Source organism: Lissotriton vulgaris, chromosome 4_1 (assembly GCF_964263255.1).
Source record: "Lissotriton vulgaris chromosome 4_1, aLisVul1.2, whole genome shotgun sequence".
In the NCBI taxonomy this organism is placed as follows: Eukaryota; Metazoa; Chordata; class Amphibia; order Caudata; family Salamandridae; genus Lissotriton; species Lissotriton vulgaris.
In genome coordinates this window covers 1,093,942,120-1,093,959,876 of record NC_141691.1, presented here as the reverse complement: position 1 = coordinate 1,093,959,876, position 17,757 = coordinate 1,093,942,120, and the positions used below count along the sequence as shown (strand labels likewise).

The window sequence follows — 17,757 nt, the reverse complement described above, 5'->3', positions numbered from 1 at the left end:
TCTTACAGAGGTAAAGCATTCAGGAGCAGATATCAGGACACTTCAGGAGTCTCTGTCACCTTTACTACAGATGCGACTGCCGCGTCTCTCTCCTGCAGGCTGATGGACAAATCCGGACCCGAGGGCTTCGCTGGCTTACCCACAGTTTGCCACTCTGTGGAGCGACGGCGTCGCCTCGATGGGGAGGGTGAGGACTCCGCCTGGGGATCAGCACCGTCCAGTCCCAGCAATTCACGAGCCACCTCCAAGGATCGCACTTGGATCAACTTGCCTTTCCATCGGAAGACCAGCCTGAAGGGGTGCCCCCAGGAATAGGGGACCCCCTGCTCCCGCAGGAAGGCGGTGACCGGCCGAAAGTCTCTTCGCTTAGCCAGAGTGGAGGCCGCCAAAGCCTGGTATAGCACCGAGCGATGGTCACGAAACATGAGGGGGGCGTGCTCACGTGCCTTTTTCAGGATCTTTTCTTTGAGCTGAAAATCGTGGACGCACACTAGGATATCAGGGGGAGGTGCATTAGCTCCACACGGAAGGCCGACCCTGTGAACTCTGTCCAACTGAATCTCACGGAGGTCGTCGTCTTCCAAGATGTGGCGAAAGAGGCCATCGATATATTCCCGCAGGTCTGTCCCCTCACCTTTCCACGGGACTGCTCGAATACGGATGTTATTGTGCCGAGATCTGTTCTCTAAGTCCTCCGTGTGTGCCTGCAGGTCAAGATTCTGCTGCGTGAGGCGCAGGACATCCTGCTGGAGCCGATGTATGTCCCCGGCTGTCTCCAGGTCATGGTCCTCTAGGGTCGCGACTCTGTCACCAGTGGCGTCGACGTCTCTCCTCACCTCCCTTAAATCCGAGGCTAGCTGTGTCCACAGCTCCTGAATATCCTCCTTTATGGCCGCGAAGAGCTCTCGCATGAAAGCCTTGGTGGCCGGGGTTTCGTTGTCGTCCGAAGAAGGGGGCTTATCAGCCGCCGGCGTGGATCACAGCGGCGAGCTTTTCGGAGCCCCGTCCTGCAGGGCCTTCTCCTTCTTCGTCCTGTTTGACGCCATGTTGCCACCGCCCCCCCTCCGCACCGAGACCACGGCTCGCTTGCTGTCGCCTCCTTCCCACCGGTGCACCACGGTCGCTGGTGAAGTGCGGCACCCGTGGGCTGTTTCGCGTGGGGCTCTCGCTGCTCACCCACCCAGTGCACAGGAGCAAACCCTCTGGGGGGGTGTCTGTCAATGGGGCCGTCCCGCCGCCGTGTGCCTTCTTCAACTGCGTTCCCGCCACCAGGCCAGCGCCCACCTAGGCAAGTCCCGACCAGCGGGGCTCGAGGGCAGGTCCAGAGGTCCCCGGCTTGATAGGAGGCCCACCACTCCAGGGACCGCCAAGGGTATGGCGTACAATGTCTAGTATGGCCGCCCACGCAACTCCCCGGGGCAGAGTCTACCAGGGCCTCCTTGCCGCCCCTCCTGCACCGATCGGTCCCTTGTCGCAATCCTCCGGGGCAGGCCCCTCAGCGTGGATAGTGTCCCTCGTCGGGGTCTGGTCCCAGTCTGCGGCGCCACGCGGCGGTGGACATGCAGTGCGGGCCCAAAGGGGATCGCGGCCCGTGGCCCCCTCGTACCCGCCGCCAGGACGAGGGGCGGCGGTGCAGATCCGGGCAGGGGGTGGGGGGCCTCGGGTGCCGACCAAACTCCCCGCGCAGCAAGGGCCCAAGGCAGGGCGTTGTCCAGAAGGTCTCCAAGCTCACGGCGGACCACGGCCGCAGAAGTCTCTCACCCCTGGGCTGCTTCACCTAGGCCGACCGCTATCACTCCCCTCACGCAGGTCTCCAGGGCAGGCAGCCCCCGTGTGTGCTGTGAGTCCCGTGAGGCCCAGCCTCGCCTCCGTTGATCACGGGTCTGTAGGCGTGTGGTGCGGGATTCTCGGTGCTCGCTGCTGCTCTCCACGCGGTTGTCCGCTTACCCGTCCCACCGAGGCCCAGCCGTTGCTGTCCGGCGCCAGGCCGAGTCGCCGCCCAGCCGAATCACCCGCAGGCCCAGGGGCGGGAGAGTGCAATCCGAGGCCCCGGCAGCAGTCCGCTAGCTGTTTGTGCGGTGTCGCGAAGGCTATAGCCCTCGTCGCGTGTCTCTGCACTGCCAGGCCTCGGCGCCGGGGACCCCAGTGGCTGCACGCTGGAGGCGGGGTCCGGCAGCTCAGGGCGCAACACCCGGTCACGCGGCGGCAAGGGATTGCACTCGTCCAGACCGCCCCACTGCCTCCAAACTCCGCCGACACCCTCCAGGCAGTGTCCGGATGTCCCGCAGCAGCTGCTGGCCTCGGACAGGGACCTCAGCAAGGCTGGAATCAAAGCGATAGATAAAGCAGCGACAGAGTGACTGGGAAAGACGTCCTACTCCGCCGCAATCTTGGCCACGCCCCCCCCATCTCTGCTGTTTTGACCACCACTCAATGCAGTTTGATTTCTGCTGGGATTGGTTGCAAAATGTTTCTTTAATTCTAAGGAACGCACAAATTTTAAAATATTGGTTCTGGTCTTGACATAGTCAAAATATTCCTCAGGACAAAACGATAAACCCAATTTGAGAATATTGTTTTCTTTCTCTGTTAGAACTATATTTTTCAGGTTTATAATTGAGTTTTCTGTTTCCAGACTGATTTTTTGGTTGTTTGTTCTTTGTTTTCCCCTTTGCATTTTCGTTGCTTTGCACCTTTGTGCCTCTGTTGCCTCTGCCTCTTCCTCTTTGAGGCTTTGCGTAATTTGTGAATGTTCTGGGCCGGAGATTGACTCTCCTGTCTTGTTCTAAAAAAACAAATTCTTCTAGAACCGTGGCCGCAGGTCCTGTGTCCGACCTGTTGGGTCCATCATCGCCATCAGTATCAGGTTCAGAGGTTGCCATACTGCTTACTTCAGACTGTGGATCTGCTGTTGATCTTCCACTGTTGTTAAGATGTTGTCGACGAATAGTTTCTAATTTGTTTGCGAAAGTATAGATTTGCCCTCGATCATAGTCGATTTTATCACATGTCATTTCTGCTCTTTAATTGATTCTTCCAGCTTTTTTAAGCGATCTTTCATATCTGTATTAAACTGGGTAATGGTTCCTAGGTCAGCCTCTTTGTCCAGCATACTCAATATTTGGTCAATCTCCTCTAATTTTTTCACACTATCAATATTAGCATATTTGATTAATATTGCAAGCATTCTTTGGGAGCATTCTTGGTTATTTTCTGCCCATTCACGGAGCATGTTCAGATTTGGGTCCTCATACATCGGGGCCACTAAAATCCTGAGCCCTCTTGGAATGCGCTTTACCTCCAAGTAACGTTGCAGAGACTTGGCCTCCCACCATTTTGAAAGTTTTGATCATTTAAATTTTTCTAATCATTTCAAGCGCAATGTTAAATCTGGTTTAGCGGCAAACCTTGCATGTGTTTTAGAAGCCACTCAAGGCCATTTTGCATGAACCCAAGTGTGTCCCTAAATCTGAAGTAAGGCAACGTAGTGCAAATCGCTGGGTTGCTTTACTCCGCCATGGGTAGGCCTTCCACGGGTGTTGTGTGGGTGTTCACACGCAACTCCCATGGTTTTTTGAAGCATTCCCATATTATCCAGAACTGGTAGGCTTAGAAGGTGCCAAAAATATATGCCTTCTAACGAGGAAAAATATCTTTATTTCTTCTCATTACTTCCTCTTTCTATGTGTGTTGCACTTTGCAGCACACACAGAAAGAGTAATTTGCCTCTCAGGATTGTTTTTGTGGAGGAAGGTGTCCCTTCCTGCACAAAAAACAATCCTGCATGCAATGCAGGTTCCTGCGTTGGCACTAGGCTGCCAAAAGGGTTCAAGCGCGGGGAAAAGGCCTTAAATACGGTGCATTTCTTCCCTTTCCCTGTCACGCAGCGCAGGAAGGTGACTTGCTGTGCTGCACTGTATGCCATTTTTGTAAATACAGTGCATTTCTGCCCTTCCTCTGTCACACAGTGCAGCGCACATAGAAAGAGTAATTTGCCTCTCAGGATTGATTTTGTGCGGGAAGGTGTCCCTTCCTGCACAAAAGCAATCCTGCATTCATTGGTGCAAGGGTTCCTGCGTTGGCACTAGGACGCCAAAAGGGCTCCGGCACAGGGAAAAGGCCTTAAATACGGTGCATTTCTTCCCTTTCCCTGTCACACAGTGACTTGCTGTGCTGCACTGTATGCCATTTTTGTAAATAGGACCCTAAGGTCGTAATAAACATATTTTGACATGTAGAATTGTTTTTACTGTCAGTCACCACCAGGAGAACCCGGGCGGTAAGTGACAATAAAAAGCAAATAACGCTCCCCACACCATGGGAGATGATTCCCATGGCAAGAGGAGCATTACTTTTTTATTTTGAAAAAGAAACCTAGTTTGGAAATTTTCTTTTTGAAAAAAAAGAAAACTGTTTGGTGCAGGGTTGAGTCATGATGTCACAGCCCTGCACCAAACAGCGATATGTATTAGCAGCAACCACCTCTATGGAAGTTCCTGTCAATGCATTATAAATGACCACCTACTTGGTAGTCATTTATGAATTTGGCTGGGATGGAGACAGAGTAATTTACTCCGTTCTATGGTAGACTGACAGGCCAATAAATAAATCAGGTCCTAAGTTATTTAGCAAAATATTTTTTGATTAACATTTAGGGGCAGTGGCATTCACGGTTACCAGTAAAGTCTTACTTGCCAATTAAAAGGAGTGTATGGCTAAGGGCCACCATGCCACCTCTGCCAAATTACAATTGTAATCCAAGGCGGGCAATGGCACGGCGGTGCTGCAATGGTGGCTATCGGTAAGGCTCCTTGGAGTGCCTTACATGCAGACCTGTGCAGAGACAGCACCATCTGTAAGTACCTGCATGGTGTGGCATGCACCATGTGCTGCTTGCAGCACCAGGCAGGAACTGGGGTGCATAAATACAGGCCCCCAAATTGCATCCCCAGGCATTGGAGTATTAGGACCCCCCACTTTATTCATGGCGATTGCACCAACATGAAAAAGGTGGCGGTGAGCCAAATCAAAATATGGTTGGCGGGTCCGGCTGCGGCACCGCCAGCATATTTGTACCAAGGAAAGACTGCCGGCTCAGCAGGATCCTTGATCACAGCGGTGCCGGTGGTCTCATGGCGGTCCGGCCACCACAGTTAGAATAGTGCCATCAGCCCTGTAGTGAGGCGGTCATCGTAATAAGGCCCTACGTTTCATGGACATTCACCGATTGACACCACCATTTGCATGCAGTGATCAATCCGTGTGGAAACAATATTATCAATGACTTTCATGTGTACCTGTTTGGCTGAGATATCGGTGCAACCATACACCTTTACTAGTTGTCATCTCTTGTAATCGGAAAGTACCAGTTCACAATTGAAACACCATTATTGTTTTTATCTGAAATGATTTGCAAAATCCTGAATATTTTGAAAATATTTAGCAGAAAAAAGTAATGCTTTTATTTTTTGCTCATTTTTCGTGTGACCCCAAGGATCACGGTTGTACAGCGATTAAGAAACAGAATAAAGAGGTGCAAATATGCACTTTAAACGTCATTAATGTATGACTGACTGAATAAAGAGGTTAGAATTCCAAAGAATAGATTGTTTGTGTCCCCCAACTCAGGCAGTGCAAGCCAGCATTGAACTCATCATAAAGACAGGCATGCTGGTAGTTTTTTGAAATATTGCTTAACATTTTATTTTATTGTCCTTAAACACTCCTTGATTCAAATGTTTAAATGGTAAATGAGAGGTTTTCTCTTGTATCATTTGTGCATGATTCCCCGTATGTGAAGCTGAATGAATTAACTATTGCTTCAACATTTAAATTTCAGATGTTAATATTTGTGCTTTGCTCTATGTTAAAAGACATGTTTATATATGTTCTCAATGTGTAACACAAAATGCAGTAAAAATAGATCGACTCATCTACTAGTTCTTGTAAAAGGGAGTGTCACAAAGACACCTCCCTACCTGAAGTACAAATAAAGCAAGATGAAATGTTTTACTTACCAATCGTTCGGTATACTGAGATAAAGACCAATGTCAAAAGTATGAAAGCTGTGTTCCATGTCCAAATGTTCGGATCTACGGCTGAGATTCCCAGAAACATGAAGATTATAGTTTCTGCACCGCTAGCCAACATCTTCATGGTATATCTCACCGTTGTTGCAGATTGTTGCGAGATATTGGCCTTCACATATTTTTGGCAGCAGATGCCACAGAAAGTTATACTGAAAAACGAAACATGTGGATGATTTAATTTTCTAGCAAAGCAGTATTCTTCCATAATTTGAAGTTATAATAAAAGGTTTAAAACAATGTCACATATTTTTGAAATGTAAAACAAGTTTTGATCACATTTGTTTGTGGCTTCGCCAATAAAGCACAAACTTAAGATGAAACGAAGAAAAAATATATTTTGAAAATTAAATTCACAGAAAAGATGTAAAAAAACATTTTGAAGTTTACCATAAAGGACAATGAAATCTCCTGAGCTCATTGGTCCTTGTGCGGTTTAGTTTGACTTCCTAAACAAAAATCACCCAGGTACTTAAGAAGTGCACATTCTCTCATTCAACTTGTAAAGATTTAGAAAATCCACTGAGGAAGGGACGCGTTGCTGGAAGACACACTGCTTCTTGCTCTAGCAGGGGATCTCACTCCTGTGGGAAAGTTGCCTCCCACCTCCTGCTGCAGCATGGGGCCTATGTCTAGGTCATGTCCTTACTGATGTATGTGAATTCATGGCAAAACAAAAACTGAGAAACCACATTGGAGGAAACCAAATCATAGACAGAGGTATAACTCAAGCCCATGTAGGCTCTTCGGCTCACTGGGTCCCCCAACTCTTCATGGACACTTAATCTCATCAGAGGGCTCCCATTAAGCCCAAGGCCAGTGGATATCTATGAGATATATTATACTTAGGGGCCCTCCATCACATTCTGCAGGGAGGCCTCATCATTGCACGTTACTCTACTAATCATGGAAAATCAATTTTAAGAAAATGCAAATAAATCAAAAATGGAAGGAAACATTTTAAAGGAAAACATTTTAAGGAACAAATTCAATTACAATAAATGTGGGGGTGCTTAGAATGAGGATGGAGGTTTTAGGTTGAAGGATGGGTAATGTTTATGGGTGAGGAGGGATTTTTTTAGTGGCACAGAAAGGGGATATTCCTGGTTCAGGAATAGGTAGAGTTTAGGGGTGGTGAGGTGTTTTTTAGGTATCATAAAGGGGTGGAGTTTGAGAGAGGTGAGGGATTTTAGGGCTCACATATTCAGAGAGCTTTGGTGTGTGAGGTGTCATTAGGGTTCCGGGGTGGGTGGAGCGATCGTAGGGGTGTTGCAGGATTTTAGGGTTCAGTCATGGGTAGAGGATTGGCTGGTGAAGAGTTTTCAGGATTTATGATTGGGTGGGGTTTTAGCATGGTGAGGGGTTTAGAAATGGATTTTTGGGGTTCAGAATGAGTAGCGATTAGGGGTGGTGAGGGGTTTTTAGGGGTCATGGATCGCTGGTGTTTCAGAACTGAGAGGGTTTTCTCAGTGTTTAGGGATGGTGGAGTTTAGGTGTGGTGAAGAGTTTTAAAGTATATGGGATGTGTGGGGTTTAGGTATAGAAAGCGGTTTTTAGGATTCAGAAATGGGTGGAGTTTAGAGGTAGAGATAGGTTGTATGGTTCAGGGATGAGTGGGTGTAAGGGTGGAATGGCTTTTTAGGGTTCAGGGATGGGTGCAGTTGAGGGCTCAGGGATGATGTAGTCTAAGTGCAGTGAGGTTTTTTTAGGTATCTGGGATGGATGAAGAAAGAGCTTTTAGGATTCAGGAAATCAGTGTAGTTTACATGTGGTGAGGCACCTTTAGGGGGCAGGGATTGATAGTGTTTAGGGGTTGTGAGGGGTCAGGGAAGGATGGTGTTTAGGGGTGGTGAGGGGTCACACATTGAAATCATCAGACATAATTGTTTGAGAATGTAAAAGATATAAATCTGAGATAATGTCACCTGAAGTAAAGCAGTGAAATAAATATCTTAGACAAAACCTAAGTAAGACCTGCAAACACTGTGTTACACCTTAAAAATATGCATGCAAAAGCCCATTTCGAACAAAAAGACATTCTATGACTTGGTTTCTATAAAATAGTAAACACCATTCATTTGAAAATTCCAAATAAACAGTTTAGGTTAAATGGTTTCCCAGTAATGTTAATCCATTACATTAATTTTCTATGAAATCACATACAACCCTCCTCAATCCTTCAATTCCTCGTCCTCTCCCTACTCCTCCGTATCGTCCTGTGCTGCAGATGGTAGTACATGGCCTCCTTGCAGACCCTGAAGGCTATAAGGAGCTCCTTTTCTTTGAGATCATTGTCACTGGCGAAGCTTTTCTCTGCAGAGCTGTTTCAGCTCCACTACGGTGTATTTCTCAGTGCTGCTCGGGACTCCCTCCATGTTTGCAGCCAAGTATCACAGGTGCACATGTGCAACGCAGAAATGAGTTTGGTAAAGGAGAAGTCAATTCTGATATCACATTATTTTGTTTTTTTGTCCAAACTCTTTCACCATAAAGAGAGGCATTACATCATATAAACAGTCCCGTTACAATCTAATGAGGATACAGATTCTCCCTGTGTGGGTACCTCTAACATCAAAATATTATCAGTTTTAAGCACTCCCTTCCAATCGAGTGCTTTGTAATTTTTAGTTTTTTGTTAATTTATATCCCATACTCAACTTTCAATTCTCCTAGCTGAACCCTTCCCCTTAACAACTGTGGTCTTGAAGTAGCGGTGTACACACTGGCCTTTGAGTGTGATGTGTGGCTCTGGAAGTACGTTGTTGGCCCCAAAGGATAGTTTAGTGTTGAGTAGGCCGGCTACCTATAGTCTGCTTGGGGAACCTGAGGGCGGGCCCTGTCTTAGACTAGAACTGAAACAAGTGGATAGTTCTCAGCGTGGTCAGGCACACTGCCAGAGGAAGTTCCTGTGTAAGACAATAGACTAACGGACCCCATTTGTATTGAAGATTGGTGTACTCATCTCGAAAGATGTCTGCAAGTCTTTCCATAGTGAGTATTTTCCACAGGCGGGAGTGCCACTGTTCCAGCATCTGGGCTGCTTTCTTCTTCCACGCAGCTGCGATTGCCCTTTTAGCGGCCCCCAAGCACACCCATGTGATAGCCCTATCAGCTTTTATTTCATATTCCAGCTCCGGGTCTCTGAGGCCCAAAAGGACTGTCTCTGCTGTGGTTGGGATGGGGTATCCTAGTATGTTTTTCATTTGTGCTAGGATCTGCTCACAGAATGGTTTAATTGTAGGGCAGTCCCACCAGGTGTAGCAAAATTCCTTGCGCAAACCACAACCCCTCCAACACAAATTAGAACTCTCTGGATATATCTTTTTGAGTTTAGTGGGATATAGATGCCAATCGCAGAGTCTTATAATGTGCTTCTCGTAAATCTAAAGAGTGATTTTTCTTAGCGATGTCTGACCATAAATGTTTCCATTCCCTTTCAGAAATGTCCCTCCCTACTATTTTTCCCAGAAGCTAGTGTAACGGGGTCTCAGTGCATGCTGTGTAGATAGCAGTAGTCGGTACAGGAAGTAGATCGCCCCCTTCATGGAGCCCACCCTCCGCACAAAGGTTTCTATTGATGTTTGTTCTTGTGTGGTTGTAAGAAAGTGACTCTCTATATACTGCGCCAAAGTAAGATTCAGTGTCCCCAGAGGTATGGCAGAGGCTAAAGTTAGATATAACTTTACTCTCTAAAGTGGTAGCTTAGTCGAGCAGTAAGGCAGTATCAGAGAACAGTGTAAAGCATTTGTTGTACACACTCAGTCATCAAATGGTCTCATACACTCAAGAATTGAACTCTAGGCCAACTGTTTGGTATATATAAATATATAGTTACTTTATTTTAGAACCACAGTAGGTATCAGAAATACTTTCTTAGAATGATATGTTGCAATTGAATACTTTCAAAAAGCAGTTGACTTTCGATTGCAATAGTTACAGTTGTTGCATAATATGAATGAATGAATGAATACCCTCTTCCATAGCGCATGGCTACTCTTGAGCATCCCAGCGCTGTAAGACCAAGGGACAAGGAAGACACTATTGGAACAAGTGTGTCTTTAAACGCTTCCTGAAAGCGAGGTGGTTAGGCTCGTGCCTGATGTCATCTGGGAGTGCGTTCCATTCTTTAGCTGCGTGCACAGAGAGCCGGCGGCCACCCATCCGGGCCAGCTTTATCCTGGGAACTACCATCAAATTCCGCTGGTTGGATCTCAAGGATCTCACTGATTGATGGCGACGAAAGAGGGGATCCAGAATAGGCGGGCCAGCACCATGGATGGACTTATGCGCCAAGCACAGGGTTTTGAAAATAATCCTTCCCTTGATGGGTAGCCAGTGGAGGGATTGGATTGCGGCTTTTGCTGTGCATCTTTTGGGGACTTTCATGAGCAGCCGAGCAGCGCAATTCTGCACAGATTGCAGAATTTTTATGGTGCCGACTGGAGCCCCCATATAGACGGTATTTGCATAATCCAGCCGCGACATAATCAGCGACTGGACCAGCAATCGTCTGGCTTCGAATGGCAAGAGGTCTAGCACTTTTTTTAAGACTCTCAGCAGCCCATAGCAGGTTGCGGCTACCTTTTTAGCCTGATAGTGAAAACCAAGGGAGGAATCTAGCCAGATCCCCAGGCTTTTTATATGGGTCTTAGGTGTTGGGGGGGTCCTAGGCAGTGAGGCCACCAAGGGTCCAGGTTAATTGGGGCTTTGTAACCCAGAAGCATAATGTCCGTTTTGGCCCCATTTAGCTTCAGAAAGGAGGAGGTCATCCATTCCAGAACCTTGGTGAGACACGGGGTCAGATTGTTGATCCCCTGATTTAAGGCATCGTTCCTCACCAAGGATACAACCAGCTGCGTGTCATCGGTGTAGGTGACAAGTTGGATTCCCCAGGGGAGTACCACCTCAGCCAAAGGTCTCATGTAGATATTAAACAGAGTGGGGCTGAGGGATGATCCCTGGGGAACGCCGTGATTCAGTTGCAGCTGGCTGGATGACACCTCTCCCTCAAAGACGGAGAAGCTTCTTTCTGATAGAAAAGAGTGAAACCATTTGATGGCCACTCCAGAGACCCCTGTGAGATGCAGCCGATGCAGCAAGAGAGAGTGGTTTACTGTATCGAAGGCTGCGCTGAGGTCCAACAGGACCACCGCAGCACAGCCTCCTGCATCCACAATACCCCTAACTGCCTCCACTACCGCCACCAGGGCTGTCTCTGTTCCTTGTTTTGCTCTGAACCCTGTATGGGTGGAGTGTAATCCATCCGTGGATTCAATAAAGGAAGAGAGAACCTGATTGACATGTTTTTCAGCTATTTTGCTGATGGTCGGTAGTAGAGAAATGGGCCTGTAGTTGGCCAGGTCTTCAGGATCCAAGCTAGGTTTCTTTAGCAGGGCTCTGACCTTAGCCTTCTTCCAATTGGGGGGGCACAACACCGGAGGCCAGAGACGCATTGATGACCTGCATTATCACAGGGCATACTGTCCCTGATACCTGTTTAAGAACTGCCGGGGGCATATAACATTGAGCTCAATGGAAGTTTTAAGTAAATGCAATAAAATCACTTTACGAATGTTTTTCCTACTCAGGGCCGGATCCGGGATTCAGCCCTGGTGCATTTCCTGTAAACAGTCAATGAAATCGTTTTTGTTACACAGGCGATTTTTAAGGCATATTTGTAAGTTTTAAAAATCGACACTTAGAAGTATTTCTGGCAAAAACCAGGCAATGTATTCCTAAGAAGGAAAATTGAGTAAACTGTAAATCACGGTTATAATTACTTTTCAGGTTCAGTGCTGGGCTCAAAGATACCCCCCGCAGTACAAAAGGGGGTGGTGATGGACGGAGCATCGGAACCATTCAAACACTCACACACAGTTAACAGATCTGGGTTTAATCCATCACCATTCTTCAGCCCACTCTGCCACCCCAGTTCAGACATGGCCATATGCAAATCAGTCTGACCCTGTGCCTCATGGGAACAGTCCAGCCCGAACTGCCAAGCCATGCCGTCCCTGGACCAGAAACAAGCTTCCTAGGACCTGTTTCTGGCATTACAGCCGTCTTCAGCCAGGCTTGCTTGAATCCAGTGGCAAAGTGAGCAAGGGACTCACGTCTGAGCATACCCTGCCAACTTGTGGAGAACAAAGCGGTACAAAAGGGGGTGGTGATGGACGGAGCATCTGAACCAATCAAACACTCACACCCAGTCAACAGATCTGGGTTTAATCCATCACCGTTCTTTAGCCCATTCTGCCACCCCAGTTCAGACATGGCCAAATGCAAATCAGTCTGACCCTGTGCCTCATGGGAACAGTCCAGTCCAAACTGCCAAGTCATGCCTTCCCTGGACTGGAAACAAGCTTCCTAAGACCGTTTTCTGGCATTACAGCTGTCTTCAGCCAGGCTTCCTTGAATCCAGTGGCAAAGTGAGCAAGGGACTCACGTCGGAGCATACCCTGCCAACTTATGGTGAACAAAGTGGTACAAGAGGGGGTGGTGATGGATGGAGCATCTGAACCAATCAAACACTCACACCCAGTCAACAGATCTGGGTTTAATCCATCACCGTTCTTTAGTCCACTCTGCCACCCCAGTTCAGACATGGCCATATGCAAATCAGTCTGACCCTGTGCCTCATGGGAACAGTCCAGCCCGAACTGCCAAGCCATGCTTTCCCTGGACCGGAAACAAGCTTCCTAGGACCGGTATCATAAATACTTTCTCAGAATGATATGTTGCAATTGAATACTTTCAAAAAGCAGTTGACTTTCGATTGCAATAGTTACAGTTGTTGCACAATATAACATTGAGCTCAACTGAAGTTTTAAGTAAATGCAATAAAATCACTTTACAAATATTTTTCCTACTCAGGGCCGGATCCTGGATTCAGCCCTGGTGCATTTCCTGTAAACAGTTGAAAGAAATCAATTTTGTTACACAGGCGATTTTTAAGGCATATTTGTAAGTTTTAAAAATCGACACTTAGAAGTATTTCTGGCAAAAACCAGGCAATGTTTTCCTATGGAGGAAAATTGAGTCAACTGTAAATCACGGTTATAATTATTTTTCAGGTTCGGTGCTAGGCTCAAAGACACCCCCCGATGTACAAAAGGGGGTGGTGATGGACGGAGCATCTGAACCAATCAAACACTCACACCCAGTCAACAGATCTGGGTTTAATCCATCACCGTTCTTTAGCCCACTCTGCCACTCCAGTTCAGGCATGGCCGTATGCAAATCAATCTGACCCTGTGCCTCATGGGAACAGTTCAGCCCGAACTGCCAAGCCATGCCTTCCCTGGACCAGAAACAAGCTTCCTAGGACCGGTTTCTGGCATTACAGCCGTCTTCAGCCAGGATTGCTTGAATCCAGTGGCAAAGTGTGCAAGGGACTCAAGTCTGGGCATACCCTGCCAACTTATGGCGAACAAAGCGGTACAAAAGGGATGGGGTGATGGACGGAGCATCTGAACCAATCAAACACTCACACCCAGTAAACAGATCTGGGTTTAATCAATCTCCGTTCTTTAGCCCACTGTGCCACCCCAGTTCAGACATTGCCATATGCAAATCAGTCTGACCCTGTGCCTCATGGGAACAGTCCAGCCCGAACTGCCAAGCCATGCTTTCCCTGGACCGGAAACAAGCTTCCTAGGACCGGTTTATGGCATTACAGCCGTCTTCAGCCAGGCTTGCTTGAATCCAGTGGCAAAGTGAGCAAGGGACTCACGTCTGAGCATACCTTGCCAACTTATGGCGAACAAAGCGGTACAAACGGGGGTGGTGATGGACGGAGCATCTGAACCAATCAAACATTCACACCCAGTCAACATATCTGGGTTTAATCCATCACCGTTCTTTAGCCCACTCTGCCACCCCATTTCAGACATGGCCATATGATACAGCACTGTGATCCCTCCTGATAGCAGGTGAGTATTTTTGTTTTTGTTGATTAGCTGATTTTTAGTGAATATTTTAAAGTTGCCAAACTCGACACAAGAAATTCTGAGTGAAACCCAGTCAATGTTACCCTATGGAGAAAATCAAGTTATCGGTCTTTGGTTAAGTACTCTGCTGGCAGAGTTAAGGTTCTTGGCTTAGACTCAGGGGTCTCCCAGGATCAGGTAAGTACAGTTGTTACACCCTCAGCAGCACAGGTGCAGCCGGGTGCAGAGTGAGTAGGCCCAATGTTATTCTATGGAGGATATGGGGCCTTCGGTTGGTGGCTGCTAGCAGGCAGGCCACGCGGCTGTGAGGCTGCAGGCATCATCAGGAGCATAAAGGAGGGCCCTTGGGTACTGGATTCTAGGTCACAGCCACTGGGGAGACATCCTGGTGGTCTTTGTTCACTTAGGCACGGGCCGGGCTCGGTGGGTACAGAGTATGCTGGATTCGCGGTTCCTAGCTGGCACCAGGGGTTGTTGCTGTTTAAGCAGAACCGCTGCTCATGGGAGACAAGCAAGGGGGGTTTTCGAGGTTGCTGACCACTGGAGATGCCAGGGTTTTAGCAGGAGCAGGTTCAAGGATCAACAGGCCATAGGACTGGGGCCAAGTCAGTTGGTGTTGTCCTCTTGTTAGCAGCTGCACCCCAGACCTTCTTTCTTCTTGTTCTTCTTCTTGTTTCAAAATCGGGATCTGAGGAAGGAAGGTTCAGGGTTCCCCTGAATACTAAATGTAGGGGCGTTACAGGTAGGGCAAGGGCAGGGACCAATGGGTCCCTGTCCTGGGGTCAGTGCACCCCCTATCCTGCCACTGTCATGAAGCGTACTAGCAACACACCCTTGCCTTGTGTACTATTTAAGGTTCCAGAGAGACCCCTCATATGTGGAGTGTCTCAAGACTTTCTTTGTCCAGAAAAAACCCACCCCTGTCCCGTGCAACCAGCACTCCAGTTAGGCATGTAATGATATGTGTTATGTTTAGACCTATGCTTATACTTGTAAATTTGCCTCACTTGATGTGAACCACATTTAACATGTAATTCACTTTGCAGAATTAGTAATGTTGGTCAAAATGAGCATTGCAGGACAAAAGCGGCAAAATCGGAACACAGACAAAAAGTGACACTTTTAAAATTGCATGCGCGTCTATCAGGGAAAGCCCTCAAGCTGTGTGAAGTCAACACAACGTAAGGGCAACGGTGACGCATACGTCTTCTGGAAACATCCTGGGGTGTGGCAGGGCTATAAAAGCCACACCCAGGAATCCAGAAGGTGCTTAGTCTTCAGCATCCAGCCTCGGGAAAGCATCGCGTCTGAAGTCTTCCGCTCGAGCAAGATTCCAGGCCTGCATCTCCGGTCTTCGGTGACTCATCTGCAAACCTGCTCAGCTTGTCTACTAAAAAGCTAAGTACTGATTAATGTTTTCTAAGGAAAAGACAGGCGCCCAACACTAGCGAAGATTACTTCTTGGACTTATATTTACAGAAAGAAAAAACAAACTTGGATAATTTTGGGACTTGTTTCTTTAGGCAAAAAGCGGACATTGTTTAAGTGCTAAAAGAAAGGTCATGATGTTTAAATATGTTTTCGTGAAGAAATCTTAGACATGTTGTTGTAGGAATTGTATTTTAAGAAATCTTTTAAAGAGAGAAGTCGAGTGAAACAACTACAGGGGAATTTGATGTGAGTATAATTTTGGTGTGAGTTGATTTCTGTGTAAAACCATACATAAGGAGAGTGCAAATTATTTCTTCTGTTAATTGCAGACCTATTTACAAGCAAGGTATAAGTTCAAGGGCGGACAGTTCAACTACCTTTGGACATTTCTACAAAAGACATCACCCCAAGATGACTTCCAGGACGCGAAGCCAAGTTTAGTAGTTCGCAGGTAGGAATTTATATTTTGATGCCAAAACTAAATAAAAGACAAAGTTAAGAAAGGTTAAAAGGTATAAGGTTTAAGGATTCTCTTGTTGCTTCGCAGGTCGACTACAAGAACCAAATAGTGTCAGATTCCGGCCTCTCTCCCTAATTTTTACCCATCACCCTAGTGTACTGAAAGAGACCACAGGTTGTAAGGTAGGGTTCTGGGAGTTTGGTCCATAGCGTCTCTGCAAAATCTATCAAAGCACCTTACAGGTAAGAGATCAAGAGGTCACAGGTAAGAGTGCTTTGATCAATCTGACAGAAGACTAAGCCCACGGAAAAAGTTTTGCCTGGACGCCATGGACAAAACTTTGCAAGTGACTCTGCAGGAGATAGATGCAGTTTTGTTGGAAATTAGATCAGAAAATGCAGATTTAAGAAGAGATGTAACAGCAATTCAGGGTAGATTACAAGCTCCTAGCCCCTCAACTTGGACTTTCTCTTCTGACAAAAAATTCTATTTAAAGCGTCCAGTTTTTCAACCTACCATGCATACTTTGTATGGAGGGAACACTATGTCAGACCCATCCTCTGGCACTCAGATTCAGGTAGTAACACCAATCTCTGTACCTTTAGCACCTCCAGAGAGATTCTATGGAGATTGTAACAAATTCACAATATTTTTGAACCAATGTCAATTGCATTTTGTGGCGAAACCCACTGCCTTTCCTGATGATTCTTCCAAAGTGGCTTTCATTTTGTCTTACTTAGGAGGTGATGCTGCTTTATGGTCTGTACCATATGTGGAGAGAAACAATCCACTTTTAAGTGATTACAGACGCTTTAAAAGAGCCATGAAAAAATTGTTCTCTAAACATGTATTTGTTCAAACAGCTGATCATGAATTACTTAATTTGAAACAGGGCTCTTCTGATCTTTTACATTACATTTCAACCTTTAATAGACTCGTCATAGAAGCAGAATGGCCTGAAGAAAAAATAATTTCTTTGTTTTATCGTGGTTTGCGTGATGACTTAAAGGACATGATTACACAAATTCTAGATCCACCTACTGATTGTGAGGACTTTATTGATCTAGTAGTAAAACTCAATCATAGAATTTCTGAGAGAAAAGGGGAAAAAGGCAAGTCAGAATTCAAGATGATGGTCTTTAAGGACAGAGGAACCTCGAAAACCGAATCTTCCACAGCTAGATTAGATCCAGTAGAACCTATGCAAATAGGGACAGTGAGAGGGCCTCTTTCTAAAGAAGAGAGGGAGAAACGTAGGAAATTAAACCAGTGCATGTACTGTGGGAAATCAGGACATTTTATTAAGGACTGCCCAACCCGACCTGTAAGACCAAAAGTAAAATCTTCCGAGATAGCAGTCATGCAACAGTCGGAAAACTAGAAAACTCGGTAGACAATGAGGTCAATCTATCGAGTGCACATACCAGTTTGGCCTCTTTAACTCCAACTGCCACTCATTGTCACCTTAGTATGAGAGTCCTTCTTCAATCATTGGAAGATAAAAATCGATCATGGTCTATAGATGCTTTAATTGATTCTGGAGCAACTGGCAATTTTATCGATACTCATCTATTCAATAAGCTAGGATTACAAAAGGTAGTAAAAAGCTCTCCAGAAATCGTTAGAGCAGTAGATGGAAAAGAACTCACGTCTGGACCAATTCAACATCATTCTGAGAAATTAATCATGACTTGTGCTCAGAAACATATAGAGGAAATAACTTTTGATATAATTGACGCTCCTCAATTTGGTTTAATTTTGGGCATTCCTTGGTTAGTACATCACAACCCATATATTGATTGGACTAACAGGAGCGTATTATTTAAATCAG

The 17,757-nt window shown here is 46.5% G+C and overlaps 1 protein-coding gene across 4 annotated transcripts in view; it reads right to left on the bottom strand.

Moving 5' to 3' along the window:
* The window catches only part of SLC9A3 (solute carrier family 9 member A3), a 1,201,500-nt gene that overhangs the window by 828,898 nt on the left and 354,845 nt on the right, over positions 1 to 17,757 (bottom strand). For all 4 annotated transcript variants that reach the window (XM_086965314.1, XM_086965316.1, XM_086965315.1 and 1 more), the window contains one exon: positions 6,018 to 6,238. In XM_086965314.1, the coding sequence (XP_086821440.1) occupies positions 6,018 to 6,238 (221 nt within the window). The remainder of the gene's footprint in view (positions 1 to 6,017; positions 6,239 to 17,757) is intronic.